Source organism: Haliotis rubra, unplaced genomic scaffold (genome assembly GCF_003918875.1).
Source record: "Haliotis rubra isolate DU_JTF1 unplaced genomic scaffold, ASM391887v1 Scf1322, whole genome shotgun sequence".
NCBI classification, from domain to species: Eukaryota; Metazoa; Mollusca; class Gastropoda; order Lepetellida; family Haliotidae; genus Haliotis; species Haliotis rubra.
In genome coordinates, this window is record NW_025765251.1 from 137,124 (window position 1) to 161,448 (window position 24,325).

General features: G+C 37.7%; 1 protein-coding gene across 1 annotated transcript; it reads right to left on the reverse strand.

The window, feature by feature from the left end:
• Positions 1 to 15,312: 15,312 nt before the first annotated feature.
• LOC124267598 (UPF0561 protein C2orf68 homolog) lies at positions 15,313 to 24,079 on the reverse strand. The gene is made up of 4 exons (XM_046702561.1): positions 23,925 to 24,079; positions 18,364 to 18,524; positions 16,794 to 16,876; positions 15,313 to 16,403 (listed from the first exon to the last, which is right to left on the reverse strand). Exons 1-4 carry the CDS (start codon positions 23,996 to 23,998, stop codon positions 16,266 to 16,268), a joined length of 456 nt encoding a protein of 151 aa, XP_046558517.1. The 5' UTR covers positions 23,999 to 24,079; the 3' UTR covers positions 15,313 to 16,265.
• Positions 24,080 to 24,325: the final 246 nt, after the last annotated feature.

Sequence of the window (24,325 nt, forward strand, 5' to 3'; positions counted from 1 at the left end):
CATACGAATTATACGAAACTCGTGACCTTCCTATGTTATCTGACTTCGCTTTCGCTCGGTCAGATACCATAGGAAGGACACTCGTTTCGTATAATTCGTATGTAATGAGACCTCGTGTAGTATTCTCTATATATTTATTAAATTGATATCAAAGGTTTTTTAACATGACCAGCTCAGGTGAAATATCAAAATATTAATTACTATGCATTGTTTTCCGTTAATGAAGGCATGGTCCCTTAATTGCATAAGTGAAAAGGTTAATCACTTGTGACCTCACTTTGTTTACCTGTGACGTCATGCATATATTTGCATATTAATGAGTTATTCTGCATTTTTAATCATGCATAATGATGACGTCAGAGAGCCCTCGATGGTCACGTGGCTTGGTGACGTCATAGAGCCACATGGGGTGGCTCTGAAGTTCTTAACTTTACTCTACTAGTATTCCAGCAATATCACGGCGGGGACACCAGAAATGGACTTCACACATTGTACCCATGTAGGGAATCGAACCCGGGCCTTCCATGTGACGAGCCAACGCTTTAACCACAAGGCTAGCCCGCCGGCCCAGATGAAAAGAAGAAAAAGTGCATTGTGTGAAATGTAATAAATATGTCAAAGCACAATTTCTTTAAAAATAATCAAAATACGTCTGATACTGACTATAAGGATACCCTTAATCCATTTACTGTGTACATCGTATTTCGTTTGGGATTTATTTCTTATGACCTGTAGGTTCTTATTGAGAGTCGGTCTATGTTAACACAGAGGGATGAGCCAGCTGGGACTATACATACAATCCATCAAAAGTTTAGCCTCACTTAAAGCACTCGCTATATGTTATGTATATATATGTAGTTTCTCCACTAACTTGGGGGGAACCAACTGCAAACCTTAAGGAGATGAATTGGACGAGGATCATGCATCAAATTGCTGAAAAGCATGTGCAAATATCGTTCATGTGAACAGCTGCGTTTTGGTGTAAAGTTTTGTTAAGAATTCGCCAATATTCACTGAGTTTCATCATTTATTGAACTCATGACAATAATCTTTTCAACGTTACGAATTTGGTTTACAGTACATCAGTTCATGTGTAAACAGTACCCTTAAACTGTATAGAATATTTTGCAAAATCTAATTTAGATCAGTTGACTGAAGTGAGTGGCTACATTGACATTAGTGAGTGTAAACTTTTGATGGGGAGTATAGTTAGTAATTACAAAACAGCGCTGACAGCGTTGTAGTCCCATGATGTTTTACTTCACTGCAGAATACGGTGACAAACATTGACCTTGTCGAATACCTATAGGTAATAAGATATACACACAGAGAACAATAACAAGTGTTATACGGCTGTCGACGTAATTGTACATAGTGTAATCATATATGCTGACACGGCAGTAGGTATTGAAGCGGCGGCTGTAGTTGCAACAGCTGAGAATTATGTGACTGATGCTGCTGATAGTGACAACTGGGTGTATATTGCATAAACGTTTACACTTCAGAGACCTGGACTTAAAGTTGTCCAAACCTGTTTTCTCGGCAAGGGTATGTGAACGCGAAGTGTCAAAACAAGGGTATGAAATGGAATATGTCTACAGCTTTTGAAATCTTTAGAGAGGCCCTGAATGTCGTAACCTTGATCAAACAAATTCTGAATCGAGTCATATGGCGCTCTTTGAAATCTTGGTGAGTTGTACCACAACAGCTGTGATAAGTTTACACTAAAGGTTGGGGCTGTTGGAACAGTGTACGACGTAAAGGGACAGTTTATTATTGGAAGTTGAATTCATCCCTCTTTTTCATATAGTCTTGTGGAGTATATTTGTAACTCTGAATCTTTATGGATAGATCTAAATTTGAAACACATGAAGCTGTCTCTGTGGCCTATTGCAAGATCCGGTGGGTAAATCAGTGGAAGGGAATTGGCTATTTCAGTGTTATTGAACGATATCAGATCATCCATATTCCTGAAGCTGAAATCATATGTCTCGGTCAAATAACCTTGTTTTCATTTTGCCAAAACGAGCAGTAGTTCTGATTCACATACAGAAACAGATCCGCAAGGAGGGAAGCACAAATGGTTTCCACTATTTCTTGTCCAATTGTTTACCCCAAAATCTTACATAAATGGTACATTTGCAATTAAGTCCCGTAACGCTTTCAGAACATTGTAACAAACAGACCAGAAATTTATCTTGTTAATCTGTTATCAGTGTTTGAAATAAAGTGCAACGGAATAAAAACAAGTGCTTATTCTCATTGCACATGTAGTTTATTACTCACAAGCCTGTAAACCTTTAAGAACACGGCTACAAAAATACCAGGACATTTTTCGGCAAGGATATGTGAACATATGCCAGAGAAATGAAATGCGTCACGCAAAAAACAAATCTTTTCAAATTGCTCACGAATTCCACGAGTGATGGGGGATATTATGTTTCAGCTTTGTTACAGTGATCACCATAGGTCTTGTTCTTTCTAGGGATCTCTTCAACTTGTGGTAGGTCAGGTGAATAGAACGACAGAAATAGGCTGATGCACCAGCCTGGTTCCCTGGGTCTGTTGCGCCTGCGCTAACGCTCCGACACTGACCCAGGCAACCACTGCCGAATGGCGGCCTTCACTGCAGGGAGACGCGCCATTCATTTACTATAGGAAAATCCGAGAACGGGTGGTTAGAATTTTTTCATAGCATTTTCATCGATACTATGGGAAAATATAGAACAACGACCATCGTTACTTTCAGTGTACAAACACGTTATTTAAGCAGTTTCGAGACACGAAAATCGTCGTTACATTGGCGATATGTAAACAATGACACACACCCTATTTTCATCACCGACATGTGCTTTGATATTTCGTGTCAGCTCGCTATTGCCACGAAATCGTACATATAAAACATGGATCTGAACGACCACATTGATTGAATATAGTTAGCATCTTTATTTTAGCAAATGTGATCACGTGTAATTCGATGATTTGGCCCCCATTTCTCCTGTTTTGTGTGTTGGAAATAAACTGAACGCCCAGTAAAAGTAACCAGAAAATGGTTGTTACCACATTATATAATTAATAATAATTATTTCTAATACATTTGAAACACATAAATGATTCATTCAACAATGGTTTTTTAACAATGTATGTGCTTTCAAAAATGAAATAATAATAGAAGAATATGGCCTATTTATTATTTGTATTCATTTGGCATAAATCATTTCAATATAACATTGGGCTGATCACGGTGATGCAATAGGCATTGATCTTAAAAAGTTTAACAATAGTCATAGTATGGCAACATCTGCGTGATTCCACTGGGAAGTCGATTACACATTGGACCATTATATATAATATTGAATGTACCCCATTCCCCACCCCATATATAGGTATAGTTTTGTATATAATAGGAAAACGGACACATTATGAAATATTCATAACTGTGTGTGTTTTAACTTGTTTTGAAAGAGCCCACTCATAAAAAGGAAAGTGCGCATTGTCTAAAACACACTGATACACAACACTTCCAGATGGGGCTCATGTTTGTTAAAGACATGTTTAGTTAAAAACAGCTATTAATATTTCATAATATGTCCATTTCATATTACAAAAAAACACTGTAGCTATATCTGGGGTTGGAGAGGGGTGGGGAATGGGATACATTCAGTTTTGAAACCTGTTGGGGATTAAAATCCCAATAAACAGACAGTTTAATACAGACTAACCTTGATTGCATGAAACACGCATGCCAATGAAGCAATTCTATTACAATTCCCTTAGCTGTTTAATATAAATATAGACATGAGTTATACACAACATCAAAGTTGTCTTGTCTGTCTGTCGAAGATTTCAGATGAAAGAATTTCGATAAAAGATGTTGGTTGGTTTGTTGTTTAAGGCTGCACTCGGTTCTATTCCAGTCTGGACCAGGCAATCCAGAGATCAACAGCATGATCATCGATCCGATAAAAAAATGTTACAGTGTGTTACAGACTTTATATATATAATTGTTTAAGACACATACATAATTCTTATGGCTGAGTAGTGAGTGAGTATGTATGGTTAGTGGACTGGTACAGAGCAAATTACCCAAAATTCAAAAGCAAAATCACTGATGGTGTGTTGAATTATGTATGCATGCACTGCTGTAAAGTATAATAAAGTAAAGAAAAGAGTCCATAGCAGCATTTAACCAAACTAGTTAACTGATATCTGACTGAAAAATTGCTGACATCAGATGATTTGTATCAGATCTATTCTAATAACACCAGGGTTATCATGCTCAAAATAATCAATGTACAGCAAATGTATACTCTGATACTGGCTTAAGGCCATAAAAACTACAGTTCTCATGACAGGTTTCATTGGTAAAAATCACCCTTAATTCAACAGTTCACAAATAGTGGAATGTTTATCTGTCTAAAACATTCTTTTTCACATATATGTTATACCAATGCTTTAACATACTGATCATACCATGTATTTTTTATACATTCAGTTTAGTAATATAAAGTAACTAATTCATTGTTTTGAGATGTATATGTGTGTGTATTTTTGTATATAGATCATTTGAGTCACCATGTTTATAATAATCATAAACATTTCTGAATGATATTGGTATATTTGTTAACTGTTTCATGTTGTTTTGTAGAGGCTAAATATCAGAATGACAAACCCTTTCATTAACATCATCCATCCTAAACACTTTACCTTGTAATTTCACAAGGCGATCGAAAAATACATCGACCTAACCAACCCTGAAACGATGGAAGACACGGGACATAATCGGCGATATATATATTCAATCAATGTGGTCGTTCAGATCCATGTTTTATATGTACGATTTCGTGGCAATAGCGAGCTGACACGAAATATCAAAGCACATGTCGGTGATGAAAATAGGGTGTGTGTCATTGTTTACATATCGCCAATGTAACGACGATTTTCGTGTCTCGAAACTGCTTAAATAACGTGTTTGTATACTGAAAGTAACGATGGTCGTTGTTCTATATTTTCCCATAGTATCGATGAAAATGCTATGAAAAAATTCTAACCACCCGTTCTCGGATTTTCCTATAGTAAATGAATGGCGCGTCTCCCTGCAGTGAAGGCCGCCATTCGGCAGTGGTTGCCTGGGTCAGTGTCGGAGCGTTAGCGCAGGCGCAACAGACCCAGGGAACCAGGCTGCTGATGCACTAGCTTCTACCACTTGAAACATTACGTATATTGCTTCATTACTTCTTAGATATTATAACCAAATGGTCCCCATCACCTAATCTCTATCACTGTATATACGTTACTGGCTTCCATCTATGGTCATTCACTCTATGTAAACATATTGTACAAACAGTATGTATACCCTATTAAACTTAATCCCCTCGCTAATATATTGTAAAAACAACTCTATGGCTTCCTGTACATACTATATATACCTCTGTAACTATTCACTGTCATTCACCTGATGAAGGGGCAAGCATTAGCCCAGAAACGTCGTGTGTAAATAATAAAGAAGTTGCATATCCATATCAAGTGTGTTGTATCATATGGTCCATATCAAAAACCTATTAATGATGTTAGTTTGACCATAAAGTCTACATCTTCTCGGTTAATTCTTCGGCTACTGTATAATTATCCTTGGATGTCCTATTACATATAAAACATAATTTACTCGGAAACACAAGACTTTCTGACCTAATAGAGATTTACAGATATGCTGGGTTGAAAATGTGGAAAAAAATAAATAAAATAAAATATATTTACCTCTTGTAGGTGAGTACACGAGACGGTTGCTCAACGTCGATAACACTGCGCTGTCTGTGACGGTCTGCAACGCCAGAGCTATTTTACTTCCTTCTTGGTCCGGGTATTGAAATGCAAGTACAGAGTCCTGCAAAAAGTATTCGGACACTTGACGTAATTTCCATAGACTTACTTAGTGTACCATAAATAATTTTCATGAATTTTCGTAAGAGACAAGTCAAATTTTGCACATTTGTGAGGAATCATCTTACCTACAATCACATAATTTCTGTTTAATTTTCCGTTGCTTATTTATCGAATGGCAACAATTTAATCAACATGTGTACAGTGCCCTGAACTTATTTAACATGGCGGCTTGCGTACTTGTGTATTGTGGAGCCATACGTCAGTTGATAAATGTGATGTCATTAGTTAAATAGGGGTCGGACAATTGAACTGAAATTATGTGCGCAGAGCAGAGATGTTTTCCTATTTGCCTGTCAAATTTTACAAAGATCCACCCTAAACTCACTTCATGAAAATTATTTATGCTATACTCAAATAACATTTAAGTCGATGGAAATTACATTAAGTGTCCGAATACTTTTTGCACGGGTCTGTACGTGTATCACTTCAGAAGGCCTTCAGAAATTCATAGAAATTGCGTGGGAGGTAGAATAATGACAGCAACATACAGTCGACCATGTTTCATATAAAGCATTGGGAGGGGCAACAGGAAAAAACCCAACATACAACAGCGTCAGTACAATGTAACTAAATACTGCCTGTACACGGTGTAAAGGCAGCTGCATTTCGATTATACCACGTCCAGCGATCAACAGCATGAGAATCGATCTACGCAGTTAGGACACGATGACATGTGTCAACCAAGTCAGCGAGCCAGACTACCCGATCCCGGTAGTCGCCTCTTACGACAAGCAGGAAGATCTGTTGTAACCAGACCTTCACGGGTCACCACCGCGTGGAAGCTTGATACTGGAGGACTGCCTGAAGTGATGCACGTCTTAGTGTAGTGTGCTGAAAAATCTAGAACCATAATCGGAAGAAACCCAGTGACGTCTTTGATAAGCAGTGACAGGATGGAGCACAAAAGAAGGAATAATTCAATATATGGAGGAACAACTTCTTTATACAGTGGGAATCATCAAAGTTTCATATCAGTCGTGATACTGTGGTTTATACTACATGCTTCACGTGTTAGCGTTTATATACTCTACATTGTGTAGTTAACTGGCTATTCATGCTATTGCTGTCCTTATCCTATTGACTGTAAAACACTTCCTCATACTTGTCTATATGCCTCTCAAACCCTATTCCTTTCTTCACTTGCTGAATACCGATGTTAGAACCCGCATCGAATATCCTCCTGTTATAAGGACGTTGATCATCCTTATGTTGATAATATTCCTTGGAAGAAGCCGAGATTCGAACTGGTGTTCCTAAGGAATGCAGCTTATCTGTATCACTGTATATCCGTTACTGGCTTCCATCTATGGTCATTCACTCTATGTAAACATATTGTACAAACAGTATGTATTAAACTTAATCCCTCGCTAATCTATTGTAATAACAACTCTGTGGCTTCCTGTACATACTATATATACCTCTGTAACTATTCACTGTCATTCACCTGATGAAGGGGCAAGCATTAGCCCAGAAACGTCGTGTGTAAATAATAAAGAAGTTGCATATCCATATCAAGTGTGTTGTATCATATGGTCCATATCAAAAACCTATTAATGATGTTAGTTTGACCATAAAGTCTACATCTTCTCGGTTAATTCTTCGGCTACTGTATAATTATCCTTGGATGTCCTATTACATATAAAACATAAATACGCGGAAACACAAGATTCCTCATACTTGTCTATATGCCTCTCAAACCCTATTCCTTTCTTCACTTGCTGAATACCGATGTTAGAACCCGCATCAAATATCCTCCTGTTATAAGAACGTTGATCATCCTTATGTTGATAATATTCCTTGGAAGAAGCCGAGATTCGAACTGGTGTTCCTAAGGAATGCAGCTTCGTTCGGCGAATAACTACGCCTTAGACGACTGTGCACCCGTGTCCCCTTGAGGTAACAAGCTGCGAGGTTTAAATTTAAATAAACACAGTAAGCTTCATATGTGCATATAAAACATCGCCTTGCATCAAAGAAATACCACTGTGCACAGTGGCGGATCCAGAGGGGGTTCACTGCAGCTAGGTATCTCAGTGGTCTAGCACTATAAAACCAGTTTTAGTCTGGGTTAGTACAAGCAGCCGCAAATACACATACACACGCATGCACGTCGTCATATGAGCAAAATATCCTCAAGCAAGACGTTAAACCCAATTTCACCTCACCTCACATACATTTTGGGCACATTAACTGCTCCATCGGCGTTCAATTTCCGTCCTAAAATTATTTCTTTAAGTGGCATAAAGTGGTGTGATGAAGAGGAACAAATCTTATGGATAGACAACTTCTTTCTGCGCTGAAACGTCGCATCTATTACAACGAAGAAGATGTCTGTCCACAAAATTGTTCCTCTTCGTCTTATATGATTGTATTTAGAAGAATTTGGATTTCATTCATCAGGTATAATTGGCGATAACACCACTCAGTTTACCCGACAAAGGTTCCCATTTGGCATTTCTCGTGTCTGGAGTAAATACTCATCATTATAAATTGAGGTCTGATGTGGCAAATGTATTACATCTTATGTAATATGCGCATGGAAGTGCAGCAAGAGGAATTATCAGCTGAGTTACAAAACAAATATCGATCAAAGGATTAACCGATAACACGCTGATTGATTAATTGCTTTTATCCTGCACAGCGGATTTGTCAAAAGGTAGTGTTTATGTATGTAGATTTACTAATCTATACTGAATACACCCTGTCGTAAAGTCTCTTTGTAAAAACTACGTCCTTCCTTCAAAGGATTAACCGCCCAAACCTTGATTCATTGCTCATTATTGGCTAACTAAATTTCTTTTTAAAGAATGGCAGACATCATACAATTACATGTAGTTGCCAGGTGTGCTATCTTGGGTGACCAATGGGACTACACACCAATGTGAAAAACCTGAAACGATAGATCACGTTTTCGCATATTAGACTGTTAAAAGACACATGACATGAAACAGGATTCTTTGTCAGCTGCAGATGAATGGCATCTCATTCCTTTATGTGGATATTGTTGGATACATTCCCCGAACAAGGTAATAGCCTGATATTGTTGCTATAACTTTAGTCTGTTTAAATCTTAATATTTGCATTTTGTTTTTATTTATTTGTTATGGCATTCAACAGAACCATTTTTTTTAATGAGACAGACAACATACACTAGGTCGCACTCAGCTACGATATCACTGCTTGCAGCTCGTTACAACCAATCAAGTATAACAAATGACCGTCCCCGTACAGGCAGAACTCGAGTCACCACTGCAGCCCAAGATCGGTACATCCGGGTAGTACATTTGCGTGATCGTACTGCCACGTGTGAGAGCACAGCAGCTAGGATGCCTGGACTTCGGAGGATATCCGGTCAAACTGTACGGAACAGGTTGAGAGAGATTGGACTGAGAGCCAGGAGACCCGACGTCGGGACCTTGCTACGTGGTCACCATCGCGCTCAAGGTCTCCGTTATCTAAAATTATCCACTTGGTTGTATAGACAGTACCTTCTTCTAAACTGATGTAAAAATTCATATCTTAAAGTCTATTTGTGGACGAATTATACATGTTTGAAAATACAGCATTTTCACAACAGATTTCTGGGTTATGCGTTTATTTTTTGGAATAGTATATATTGTGATGCGGTTGCAATGGTGTGTATGTCCGCCCACGTGGCTCATACAAAAGCTCATACACTCACTTGACTTTCTATGGCCTGTTTGAACAAACACAGCTCTCTTTTTTTTTTAATTGTTCCCATAACTGAATACAAGCATATAAATTAAAGCAATAAGTGTACATATGCATGATCAAAGTTCATCAACTTGTAACAAAAAGAAAGTATAATCCAATAAAGTTATTCAAGTTTGATTACAGATTAAGTCAGAGATTGAAAATTGAGGATAAAGGAAACCATTTCTCTGAAGATTTATCAAAATCATTGCTCCTTCTGGATATGAAATTTTCAACCGTGTTAGTGTCTTTCAAAAAATTTAAGAAATTATTAACTTTTGGAATTATTTTCTTTAAAGTGCAAGTATATATATGTCTTTGAGAAGAAAAGATTATATGATTTAGTAATGGCCTATTACCCCAAATTCCAAACCAAACCAAACTCTGTTATTTCAAATGTCTGTATGTTTTGGATTATCCAGTTTTCAAGTTCTTTCCAGAAGGTTTGGGTTATATTACATTCCCAATATACATGACATAAAGTTTCACTATCCACATTACAAAAGCTACATACTGTATTGTCAACAAGTTTCATTTTCGAAAGCTCTTTTTTTGTATAAATAATTCTGTGCAAAAATTTAAATTTAAAATCTAAAAGTTTTACATCTTTTAAATTGTTTCTGCAAATATTAAAAATCATACGCCAATCAAAATCAATATAATAAAATAAGTTTTCCCATTTAGTCAAATATGAGGTTTAATATTGTCAGATAAGAGTTTATCATAAAATAATCTTGAACCTTTTTTCAAATCCATAAAATCTTTATGAAGAAGGTTATTATCCAGATCATTGTTATGTATATTTCTGTATTGTTTTATGGTCCTTTTCCATGATTCAGGTATGATATACAAAACATTTCAAAGATCCTTATATGTTCCTCTATTATCAAATTTGAGCTTCAGATCTTCAAAAGACATAAAACCATCTTCATTACAAAGGTCCTTAATTGTTAAAATTCCATTTTTAGCTCAATGCCTAATAAAGTGATTTGGGTTTTTGAAGTTATCATCATGAAAAAAAAGCCCCTGCTTACACATCGTTTTGAAAATGAAAGTTAGGCAAGGCCTCAACACTAACTAAATATAAAGCTTTGCAACCTATCGGGCTTACACGAAAAAATTGGCTTGCTACGCGCCTGTTAGTCACCTCTAACTTACACTGGTTATTGAAGACCAATTCTTACCCGGATCTTCATGGGTCTCCAACCTGTATCCAGATTGCCTGGACACACTCCTCTGTTAGCGAAGCTGGTATCATCACTATTTGATTCTGATTCATAAACACATGTCCATGATATAGTCGGAATTGTTCAACATTGGAAAGTCAACTGGACACCGGTACAGTGTGATATACAAATTTGCTTGCCCGACAGAAAAAAACCACTGGACTCTGGACGTCGGGCAATGGGTTATTTCCACCCCCTGAATGACACAAATACAAATTATGTGTATGTGTCCATAATACAGTATATCATGCTCATGGCTTTCCAAATGCTCAGATGGGTTGAAATGGCTAATCCAAGGATTCAGGGCTGGAACAAGTCCAATGCAGTGTAAGTTGTCTACAGTGGATGAGGTGGGCAGATCTGGTGACTAATGGTGGCATGTCATCCAACCCAGACACCTCTCAACATTGTTCATAATACCACCCAACAGGTATGTCTGGGACACAGGCCACCATGATATGGCTGGTGTACTGCTGACCGCTGCATAAACCACAAACACTGAATACATTCCACTGATGTTGAAGGAGTTGAAGCAAGGATACTTGATAACTACTAAATGCAATCCTAATTTGCAATGTCTCTGTGTTTTTGGAACATCGGCCTTATTTTCAGAAATGATTCAATAATGTTGTTCCATGCTTCAATCAGCCACGATCCTGCTACAACATGGGATCTGGTACACTATCAAGTCTTGGCTAGAGACATAAGTGATCGACAAAAATTATAACAAGTTTAGACTCAAGTTCTAGATCTTACCATTATGAGACCCTCAAAGTGTCATTTCTTAGTCTATAGAAGTTATGTTCTCATCCTGCTAATGGTGTTTGATTGGATAAAAACGTATGATGATAGGGCAGATTTAAGGATATATAGACATCACCCTTTCCCCTCCAGAACTATGATGGGTATAGTAAACATCACAAAGAACAAGACAAAACCTGTAACACTCTTTACTTTATCAAGCTAGAACAAAGGTGTTTCCATGTGAATACGATGGTTTACGACGTGCACAGTTGATGAAGCTAAAGTATTTCATGAAGTGGTGTATTTCTAATGTAAGTCAGCAATTGATATTCAGCGACTCTCAAACTGCACTTATGAAGACACAACACAATATATAAAGACGTTAAAAAGAGGAATTAAGTTAGGATGGCCAGCCACACCAAACAGTTTTCACATCAACTGTTAAGCCATATATAAAAAAATTCCAATATAGAAAGATTCCGTCACACTTACATATGTCTAAGGCACTGTGTGCCCGTCCTTCACATGGAGCTCTCTAGAGCTGCTGATAGTCCAAAATTCAGACCAATATCTTCAGAAATTGTCAATAAATATTCCAAATGGGCACATAAATATCCCAAATTTATGTTAAAAAAATGAGAATAACTAAATATGTCATTGTAGAGGTGACTTGTATTTTACCCATAATGATTAATTGTGACAAAAAGACGTTAATACTAAATTGTACTATATTGAATGTATGTTTAATGTACTAGGTAAAAGTCCTTTGATTTTAAAAAAACAACCTTAGATGTTTTTATAAAACAAAATAACTGTATGAATGAAATACTAATTTCCCCCGAATACAATAGGAACACGACCACCTCTGAATGGTCCTCATTCATTCGCTGGGGAAGATTTAACAATCACAAAATATTCAGGGTTCATACAGATCTTTTGTGTCACATGCCACAGCGACATCAGAAATTGCAAACTGTACTTAGTAATAATGTGAAAAGAAAGTCATTCTTAATTTCATGACTCAACTTTTAAATTGTCAAAATGAAAATATAAATAAATGTTCTTAAACTGAATAAATGAAATTGACCATGACCATTGATAGAAAAATTAAAACTGTTTAATGTTACCTTTCTGTAACAGTGAGATGGTAGACAAAGTAGACACACAGTTGACAACATTGTAGTGATTCCTCATGTGATTGTTACAACCTTGTATAGTTGCAGCACAACAGGTAGGGTAGTGTAAGTGTAACTCTGCTCTGTTAATAAGGTCTGTCATGATATCACTGTAGATGTAATATTTCTGGCATCATGCAAGTCCAGTACATGTATTTTAATAATTTGTAATGTTATCCTGCAGACTATCCTCATTTGCCAGCTGGACATATCATGATGATGATGTGGTGCTTGAAGATGTCTTTGGTTACTTTCAACTCCTGACTTATATCCGAGTGAAAGACAAGAGTGAGTGAGTGAGCACTCAATTAAAACATACTCAATGATATGTATGGAACAACCACATGTATACTTATTTGACCCAGATAACAACATTTAAAACATTGATCCATCTAACGTTTTGAAGAAATATGTTAAAGAATGGCAAACACTGAAAACATGTCAAAGTATGAAAATTAAAACTAAACCATCGATCAAAAAGAAATGAACAGTGCCAAGTTTCTCATCAAAGACACATATTTCAAACAAACCACACATTCACTGAAACAAAACATACTCACAAAATCAGAAATAAAATGATGGATGAGTGTATGGCACAATTGTAAGTTTAAATAAATATCAATAAACAAATACAAAAACATCACAACACACACCAATATGTACCATGTACAAATTGACAAGTTCAAATGAATAGATCTGGCTGGGACATGTATGCACTGCTAGTGAAATCACTATGACAACAGTACAACAGGAACAACGTGCCACAAAAGAATGTGTGAGTTTTACTCCACTTTGAATAGTATCTCACTGATCTCCCGGAGTGTCAGCATGATGTGGGAGGACAAGCAAGAGTGATGCAGGCCTCACACTTATCACTCGGATGAAAACATGAGCAAGGGTATTGTGCTGACAAACCCAGACTCATACTGAAACTGGGATTCGAACCTGCCATCCTGTTATTGACATGCCATGTGGATAAAACAGTGTACAGCAATGTCTCTGTTAACTGGGCCACCAGTCTGTACCCTTACCCCTCACTTTTACTTTTACTATTAATATTGAAGTAAGCTCTGCTCCAAGTATGTCTACTAACATTTTACCATCATTACTTTAACTTGCTCCACCAAGAACTTTAAGTCTTTTCCCAGGCCACAACAACTAATTGATGGCAGCTATGCTCGTAATGCTATTCCAGTGTGGCTAAAATATATTGTATTAGGTTGTCCTCAATTGGTTTGCCATGGTATTAGAGAACAAGGCAGAGTAATATATTACCGTATCCACTGCATGAAAATAATCATCCCCTTACCAACTTCTAGACCAGTCTGTAAGAAATATTTAGAAGCATCCCTACAAAGACCAAAACTGAACATGACCATATTTTCTTTCTATTTCACAAATTTGTGTATAGAAAAGAACAAGGTAGAGGGTTATATCGCAGCCTAATATCCAATGTCTACAAAGTTTCAATTCTATCAATCTTAATTTTTCAAAATGAAATTTAACTTCTGCATGGTTTATAATCACCTAACTTTGTAAACCTTCTAAATTCTCGAACCACTTATTATAGTAATGATGGTAGTTACTAGTACTTAATTCTGATGTGAGCTTGAAAGCATATTATGTGAAATGCTTTTACCACTTTATGCCAAGTATAACTAGTTTAAGTACAATCATCAAGTTGAGCAAACATATTGGGCCTCAGTGGAATACGAACATTACGAGCTGACATGATTGTTATTGAGTGTGTGTGAATGCGTCTAGTGGTAACCATTCTGTCACCAGACCTCCATTCCCCTTGATGGCAGGGCCGGGAGGTCATACAGCTTGAACATATAAATGGTAAACCAACTGCTAAAAGCCACAGAAAAGTTCAACAATGTAAGTACTTAAAAACACTTATTACAACATGTTTGTTTAAAAAACAGAAAGAACAAATTATTTACACATCAATAAATGGAGTAAGATCACATCCATAGAACAGAAGAGGTCTTCCTTGTAAATTTAGTGTTAATCAACTACACTAATTTACGATCCATTTGCCCATAAAAGGATCATAATGATTGGAGTTCTTTATCTACATATCTGAAGTCAGATCACTACCATCAGTTGTCGTCCCCTTACTAACGGTTGAGTCTTCAAGTAAATATGGACCCAGACACTTCCTCATATCAGAGCATTTGTAGAAGAGATCAAACTCACAAGTAAAAAACAGTGTCATCTAAAACTCCACACTTTAACCAATACACCTGTGTAAACAGTCTCCCATTAATGCAAAAACCCAATGATTTAAAAGGTGACACAGTTTTTTCAGTTTTGTTCTCAACAATCACAGTGAGTCCCTGATACTGAAACCCCACGGTAATCCATTAGGCAACAAAAAATATTCTTGGCCATCAACTCTTTGAAAACCTGGTGCAGATTAGTAGCCTGATTTATTCTAATTTTAAAAGTGTTAAGTAAGTTTAAATAAATTTCTCCTCCCCCAAGCTACAAAATGCTGCCATGGAGGGTACTTTATTCTGATTACTGATGAAGAATATCTTTTCCTCTGTTTTATAAGCGTTTTATCATGTTGATTATTGGTTTTGTTTGAAAAATGTACTCATATTTTTATGAAGTAGTTCCATGAATGATGTAATTTCGCATGCAGTACACATCCTCAAATGAAAATGTATTGTCATGGTTCAGCATCGTCAATTCCAACATGGCAGTAACTGTCAATGTGGTGAGTGTTGGCAGTGTGCCACTGAGAGATTCACAGCAGTGGAAGTCACACTGAAGAACCATCAACCTCAACAAGTCATATTTATCTCTATCTGAATGTATGAGTAGTTTCAGTCCACTGCTTTTAGCAAAATTCCAGAATCATCGTACAGGGTACACCAGAAATGGGCTCCACACATTGAACCCACGTGAGGGATCAAATCTAGGTCTTCACTATGTCAAAAGAATGCTGTAGCCACTCGGTAACATTCATGACAAAACACATTTGTAACTGATGGTTGGTCTTCACATTTTCGTTGATGATGCAAAAACTGCTGTGATATTTCATTTCATGTAAATAAAGTCCAATCAAACAAGTGCAATTACTGACTTCATCACTTTGCAACATTTTGCACAAAAAAATCATTTTCTCATGGCAACAGGTAAAAATACTAATGGAGGATTTGACAAAAATTGAAAATCCCCACACCAAACACTCAGTCATTAATAATATCCATACATACATGAGAAAATACTGAACATGTTTAAAACCTGAAAAATATTGTCACAAAGACTGTGTGTCAATGAGACAGAAACTGTTGATGAAACAGAGTCACCATGTCACTATAGTAAGTGTATCACAACTGTTACCATGGTGATAGCTGCAGGTCCTTCATACACAGAGTCCTAGGTCATGTCCCGACTCTTCCATGAGATCATGTCTGTGACTAGTTCAATACTCCAACAAGTCAACAAGTTATGTTTCACTACTGTTTTCGGAACCGTGATGCTTCTCCATTTCTTCTGACAGACGTTGAGCAAGTGCGTCTATGTATGGCCCTGACAAGTGTCTTTCCTGTCCTAATTTGCGAGCTACATTCTCAGGACTATCAGTCTGAAAATGAAGTGAGATAGGTGATTCTCCATTGACTGGTGTCACTGCATAGAAAGATTTTAAAGGGCGGACATGATCTGGAAAAGTTGCATTCCTAGAAAATTCTGACCTTGAAAAAAGCAAAACCTTTCTGCTAACTCAATTCAATTTACCACATTATTTTCTATATACTGCCAAAGGAATGATATTTTTGTGAAACTTACATTTGTAATTAAATTTGTATTAATGTTTTCAGCTAAAAGGTATGTTTGTCAAGCTCCAATCTTGCTTGCCTTAATTCATTGATGTTTATCAAATATATGATCTAGATCTACATGAATGTATATCAGGAAATCTGATGTTACACTTATGAACACCTTAGGGATTTTTCAAAATAATGTACAATCATACCGAATATATTTTTCTTTTGTATATATGTCCATCTTTGTCTTCATATTCTAACATGAATAACTCCTCTCTGTCTTCTTGATCATCTGAGGAAAAACAGACATGTCTCCATAAGTGAACAGTGACATGTGTATTCAAGGTTGCTGTTGTTTAGCAAAGCACTCAGTAATTTTCCAGTGAGTGAGTAGGGTATTATGCCTCATTTATCGATATTCCAGCAATATCACAACAATCAATTTTCCAATAACATGTATATGACAAGGGTCTGTAAATAATCGAGTCTAGACCAGATAATACAGTGATTGACATCATGAGCATCGATCTACGCAATGGGGATGTGATGACATACATATACCTAGCAGCAACTTGACCATTTGATCCTATTACCATGATTAGTCGCCTCTTGCAACAAGCATGAGTTGCTGAAGACAAACTCTAATCTAGATCTTCATGGGTCACAGTGAGTGAGTCAGTGAGTTTAGTTTTACGCCGCTCTCAGCAATATTCCTGCTATATGGCGGCGGTCTGTAAATAATCGAGTCTGGACTAGACAATCCAGTGATCAACAGCATGAGCATCGATCTGCGCAATTGGGAACCGATGTCATGTGTCAACCAAGTCAGCGAGCCTGACCACTCGATCCCGTTAGTTGCCTCTTATGATAAGCATAGTTGCCTTTTGTGGCAAGCATGGGTTGCTGAAGGCCTATTCTACCCCGGATCTTCACGGGTCTCATGGGTCACAGGTATTCATGTACACGGGTATATAAAAATAGACAGAAAATGTGTACAATACACCACAAACATGGGACAAACCATCAAGCTCACTTGAATCGAAAAGTCAATTACCAAAGTACACAAATAATATCCACTGCAAGTCCAGGTGGATGCAAAAGAGAATGGATCTTGGAATGAGATATATTAGTGAAACATCTATAAAAGATTTTTGTATGACATTTCAGTTCTGAAGAGCAATACAATCTGTGGTCGGACCAAATATTGTCAGATTTTCAAGATTCATTTCCAAATTTTGATATAAACAATAACAACATCTATGATAATCATAGGTCATCACAAAAAACATCACATTGTGTATTTGCTGTGGCTAAACTGCTAACCGAGGGGTTCCCCATTTTAATGTTTTGGACTCCCGCATTTCTTTACCCAGAGTCTCAATGACTCAATTTGTTTTATACTGATGAGAAAAGCTCATTTTACAAGACATGAAGAAATTTTACTAGACTCTGGCTTCGGACTAGAGGCTATAATCACAGAATCATGTCTAAGGTGTTCCACTCTCTAGTATGGTTACTCTCTTACTCAATTCTTACACAGTGAAAACACATGATCAACTTCAACTTGAAATCAGAATCGAACTGTTTTTGTGCTTAAATCCATCTCCACATGCAACTACAGAGATTTGAACCCACACACAAATATTTTTGTATTTTGTCATCTCATACATATATATTCAGAGAGATTTCATCTAATTTTTGTGGCCATTTTGCCAAGAATTTGTTAACATTGAACATAGTATGTATACAGTTTCAGTACATTTAAATGGTAAGTATTACCCATATAAAACTTGTCCTGTTTTTCCTGTCTTCCTCTTCTCTTCCTTGAAAAAGGTGGGACGTATGCGCGGGCATCTGGTTTTACCTTCCTGTGCCTCTCAGTATGTTTACCTCTGTCTTGGCCTTCACCCTTTGCTTTTACTTCTCTGTCATAGTTGTCACTATGGAAACAAGATCAAGCCAATACAAGGCAATGTACATGTCAGAGAGGGAGAGGCAAATGCTTCTAGATCACCACTGGTCAGGGAAGTCACTACACAGTCTTTGACCAGAAATGATGACGAGAACCTTGCTGAAGTCCGGTGTGGGAATTAGTACCGGTACCTAACTGAGATTACCAGATAACAAATACTTCTAGCATTTTCAAACAAGCATGTGGATATCGTCTTAGATCTGAAGGTTACAATCAGCCCCAGTACTTGATCTTTAATGCGCAAATAATGCCTTCCAACATGTTAAATTTGAGACCGTTTTAGATACAAATAAATATAAGTTTAAAAAACAAGCTCTCAGGGTTTTACGGGATGCGAATTCCTGCATCCTATATGCATAAAAATTGAAAATGGACCCAACGAAATATAACAGCGCATCCACAGGGATGCAGAAAAAGTCCAAATACTTTTTGTAAAATTTCAATCAAGTAACAATAAGTTATCACTGAGTTTGCTACTAGCTGGGCTATGGTATCATTTGCAATTTAATTACTGTAACAATATAATAAAAGTAACTGAATTACAACAATATTACAAAACAGTATTAATAATAATATTTAAGTGTCTGAGACCCCCATTTTGTAGTCCAGGACCCCTGAAAATTAAGAATATGAGTCCCACATACCCTCAAATACAGGACTCGAGGAAAATCCCTGAGCTCTGATCTTTTTTCAGTTATTTGCCTATACTCAAACCAAAACCTTTTGGAGCCAAGCAATAATCATGACAATAGGGGACCATACAATTTCTTTTAACAAATAGCAGCTGGCCACATCACTTCATCTGTATCTCACTACTTGCTATTCATGGGCTGAAATAGGAATTGGATCAAAATGTTTGGGGTTGCACTTGGACAGCTTGTGAACATGGTGAAGTTTTCCTTGATGGGCATTTTAGTACCATCATTCTCCAACATGGTGAACGCCAGTGCAAATTCTGCAACATCTTATTCAATGGTTTTCACTAAAATGCGTTCCTCCTTGTATTATTCCAGATTTATGCTGGTTTTACACAGCTGGCTAAGACACCTTACTGCAGCAGTTTGACCTAGTTATCATGGATACCTCATTTGGACACATAATAGTCCATCCAGCCAAATAACCAGTACACCTTTGCTCTCATACACTGTCAGGCAGGGTAATAACAAGTACTATTTTTTAACATCCAACTCTATGATGAATAATCTTGTAGAAAATACTAGCATTATTTCTTGCAAAAATAAAAATATGGGAGACATTTGCAGTCCCAAACTGGCTAGTATTAGCAGAATTTTCACACATTCTTCTCAAAATTTGACTATTTAGAATTTTCTTTTTACATTTCTATAACAGGCATAATACTTTCTATAACTGTACTTAATTTTGTTTAATCAGTTCAGTAAATAGATGTTGTCCATGAACAGGCAATTGTGCAAATAGGTGTCCCCTCTCTCAACCCTCAACCTGCATAAGTATTCACTTGTGATTGTTTGATCAGCATTCTAGAAGTTGGTGAGTCAACAAATGAAACATACAACTGTATGGATGACAACTTCTGGTTTGTCCATGAACAGGCAATTGAGCAAATAGGTGTCCCCTCTCTCAACCTCAACCTGCATAAGTATTCACTTGTGATTGTTTGATCAGCATTCTAGAAGTTGGTGAGTCAACAAATGAAACATACACATGTATGGATGACAACTTCTGGTTTATTTGCGTTAAGCAACGTTTCGATGTAGATTCTTACATTGTTATCAAGCTAAAAGTGAGTACAACCAAATGGTGAGGAGCATATATACATGGTATGTTGTGACAAGCAGCAGATTAACATTAACAACAGCATGTAATAGAACTAACAAGTGGTACCCCTTGACTGAAGGGGTGCTTGGACAAGGTGCTGCCATTGATCACGGCCATTGTCAACATGTCCCTCAAGAAGTCACGTGTCCCATAGTGTTTCAAGCAAGCCTTGGTGAGACCATTGCTAAAGAAAGCTGGCCTGGACAAGGAGGTGCTGAAGCATTATAGACCTGTCTCCAATTTGTGCTTTATCTCCAAAATCTTAGATAGAGAAGGTTGTGTTTTCTCGCATAAGTCAGCATCTTCAAGTCAATAACCTCCAGGACAAATTTCAATCTGCCTACAGATCTGGTCATTCGACGGAAACTGCTCTCCTGCGTGTGCACCATGATATCATCAAAGCTCTAGACAACAAAACTGCCGTCGCAATGGTATTGATCGATCAGTCAGCTGCATTCGATCTCATAGATCACGACATACTATTACAAAGACTACAGTACAGCTATGGTGTGACCGGAGAAGCCCTATCATGGGTTCAGTCCTATGTGTTAAACAGATCACAGAGTGTGGCAATAAGATCTACAGTGTCTGAGTGTGCGGATATTCATTTCGGTGTACCACAGGGCTCCGTTTGGGGGCCTGTTTTGTACTGTCTGTATTCAAAGCCAATGGGCAACATCTGCCAACAACATGATCTCTCCTATATGGTTTACGCGGATGATCAGCAGATGTACAGAGTTGTTCAACCTTGGATTTCTTGGACGCCCACTTCGAGAGCATTGGAAGCCTGTGTGTCAGATGTCATCGACTGGACAAGCAACAATATGTTTAAAGTCAATCAGGAAAAAACTGAATTTATTATTGTCAGTTCTAAGAACCCTAAAGTTGACACCAGTGATATGCAAGTACAAGTTGGAGACAGCTCTGTTAACTCAGCTGTTTCTGTGAAGAACCTTGGTGTTCACTTCGACCACAAACTGACAATGGAGAGACAAGTGAATGCCATCGCCAAGTCATGCTACTTCCAGATCAGAAGTATAACAGCCATACGCCGATACATCACAGAAGACTGTTGTAAGACTCTAGTACATGCTTTAGTGACATCTAGACTGGATTATGGAAATGGTCTTCTCTGTGGACTACCTGAAACCCTCACCAGTCGTCTACAGAAGGTGCAGAACTGTGCGGCTAGACTCATTACCAAGACTAGCCGACGTAAGGAGATTACGCCCGTGAGACAGAAGCTACACTGGCTCCCAGTCAGACAGAGATGCCAGTATAAGATCTTGATGTATGCTTATAAATGTATCCATGGTTTGGCCCCATACTATCTTCAGGAACTTGTTGTGCCATATCATCCAACCAGGTCACTCAGATCAGAATCTTTTTACCATGTGTTAGATGTTTCATCTTTTAGCATCTTTAGCATCACTTGTATACCACCTGTATATCACCATACAGTATTTTATATGTTAAGCGCCTTAGAGTGTTTTTTAAAAAAGCAAATAAGGCGCTATACAAATCTTGTGTATTATTATTATTATTATTACATAATTGGAAGAAGCCAGTAGGGAACTAAAAACAACAAATAGCACTAGTGATGAAGCCAATAAACAGGGGGATTAAGTAGTAACAACACATAGACAGGGTGCTATTGATGGTCTGTAGTTCTTCATAGGCTGATGGGATGTAGTATCCTTGGTCACGGTTGATCAAAGGATTGTGGCGGTGGATTTCGATGGCTTCCAACAGTTTTCTATTTGTGAAGTCCTGATTATTGGTTGATAGGACTTCGAATTCGTCAAACTTGATTTGATGGGTAGGGATCTTTTGCTGGTGATCTGAGAGGGCAGATTTGCTGTCTGCCTTAGCTGTAGAGGTTTCATGTTCTTTTGTGCGGGCGTCAACGGGACGGGAGGTTTCACCTATATAAGAATCACCACATTCACAGTTAATAACAGCTACAGCCAGAAGCCGACGTTCAACCTCAAATCATCATCATCAGTTAATCTTGTAAATCACTCCTTTGGGGGTTGCTTAGTGGAGGGTGGATGGATTACGGTGATTACGGTGGAGAATGGTCCTGTGGGTTGGAGAGCCAGAGAAGATGGTGTCGATACCTGCTTGGTGCTTGAGAAGTCTGCTGATTTGGTGGGAGGTCTTGCCAATATAAGGAAGGGTAATTCTAATGGGGGTGGCTTCATGCTTCGTCATTTTGGGTTTGTCCTGGAGAGTGATGGAGATGGTCCTCCTGACTAGATTGATGGGATACTGGTTGAGCTTGGTGAAGACACGTTCTAGGTGGTTAAGTTCATGCTCTAGGTCATCGCTGCTGGAGCAAATCTTCTTGCGGCGCCTTGTCAGGGTTGAGATGACACCAGACTTGGATTTAGGGGGATGGTTAGAGTTGAAATGAATGTACTGGTCGGAATGGGTGGGTTTTCTGTAGACCGTGGTTTGGATCTTGTTGCAGGGGTCTCTGGAAACAAGGACATCAAAGAAGGGGAGTTTGTTGTCGTTCTCTGTCTCCATGGTGAACTTGATCCTGGAATGTTGGGTGTTGAGGTGCTGGAGTAGTGAGGTGGGATCTTGGTCTTTTCTGAGGATGACAAAGGTGTCATCCACCTTCCTATACCAGCACACAGGTTGGATGGGGGAGGAGGCCAGGGTTTCTTCTTCAAAATGGGTCATGTAGATTTCAGTAAGAATGGGGGAAAGACGGGACCCCATGGGGAGACCGTGGATCTGTTCGAAAATGTTGTCTCCCCAGGTGAAGTAGGTGGATGTTATGCATGATTTAGTGAGGCTGATGATGGACTCTATGGAAAGGTTGGTGTCAAGAGGTTGGTCAAGGTTGGAGATGCGCTGACGGAGGATTTGTAGGGATTTGGGGACATTTGTAAAGAGGTCAAGAACATTGTAGCTGATAATCTGGTCAGGTTCAGTAATGCTGCTTATATAATCCTGCTTATCTTTCTATTACATGCTGTTGTTAATGTTAATCTGCTGCTTGTCACAACATACCATGTATATATGCTCCTCACCAATTGGTTGTACTCACTTTTAGCTTGATAACGATGTAAGAATCTACATCGAAACGTTGCTCAACGCAAATAAACCAGAAGTTGTCATCCATAAAGTTGTATGTTTCATTAGCCACTTGTGCACATAGTGGGGACCCATCTTGTGTAAAAGTTACCCTCTCTACTGGTTAATGCGTGACATGGGGCTTGAACAACTGATCTTCTGATCTGTGGGCAGACACTCTATACTATATGATAAAAGTATAGTAGTAGATAAAGCTGTAAAGCTATCACAGAGTAGATTCTGAAGATGAATGGATTGTTAAAATCAATGATATATATTAGTCAAACATGTTTTACAACTTCAAATGAAATGGATACTGTTGTAACAAAGATATGTTGAACAGGTGTAAACGTGAACATAAAATATCTATCTTTTAAGTCAGTTGAACATAAAGATAAAGAACTTTTAGGTTGAATCATTCCTAAAACTAAATCAAAACTCAAGCAAATGATGATCTTTTACGGGAAATCACAATCATTCCTACCGATCAAGTTGGTTCCTTATAATACTTTTCATAAAGCCATGCCTCATGTCCAGTTTTCTGTTTGTAGATGACATTTTTCAACATGGTTTGGTTGAAAAATGCTGACAACTATGAAATTGTTGTTTTCATTTCTGTCATTTTGGGGATTCCCGTGAACTACGTCACCAGTAGTGAATAAAATGCCTTTCGACGCCGGATAATATATATCCGTCTCAGACCAATATTCATCATTATTTTAATATATATTTCAAAACGCCTTCAAAATTGTCTTAATTAAGATGGAAGCAAATGTATGTCATTATTAATGATGTCAAAAATAAAATTTTGAGATTAAAACATGGAAAAACAATTCAATATTTGTGAAAACCAACTATCCGTAATTTACTAGGCCTACCATAACC

Coding starts and splice junctions, on each gene's coding strand:
- LOC124267598 (XM_046702561.1), bottom strand. CDS start 23,998: ATGTCATCTACAAACAGAAAACTGGACATGAGGCATGGCTTTATGAAA. Junction 16,877..18,363: donor ACAGGACAAGTTTTATATGG/GTAATACTTACC, acceptor GTTTTTCCTCAG/ATGATCAAGAAGACAGAGAG. Junction 16,404..16,793: donor ACAAAAGAAAAATATATTCG/GTATGATTGTAC, acceptor CTTCATTTTCAG/ACTGATAGTCCTGAGAATGT.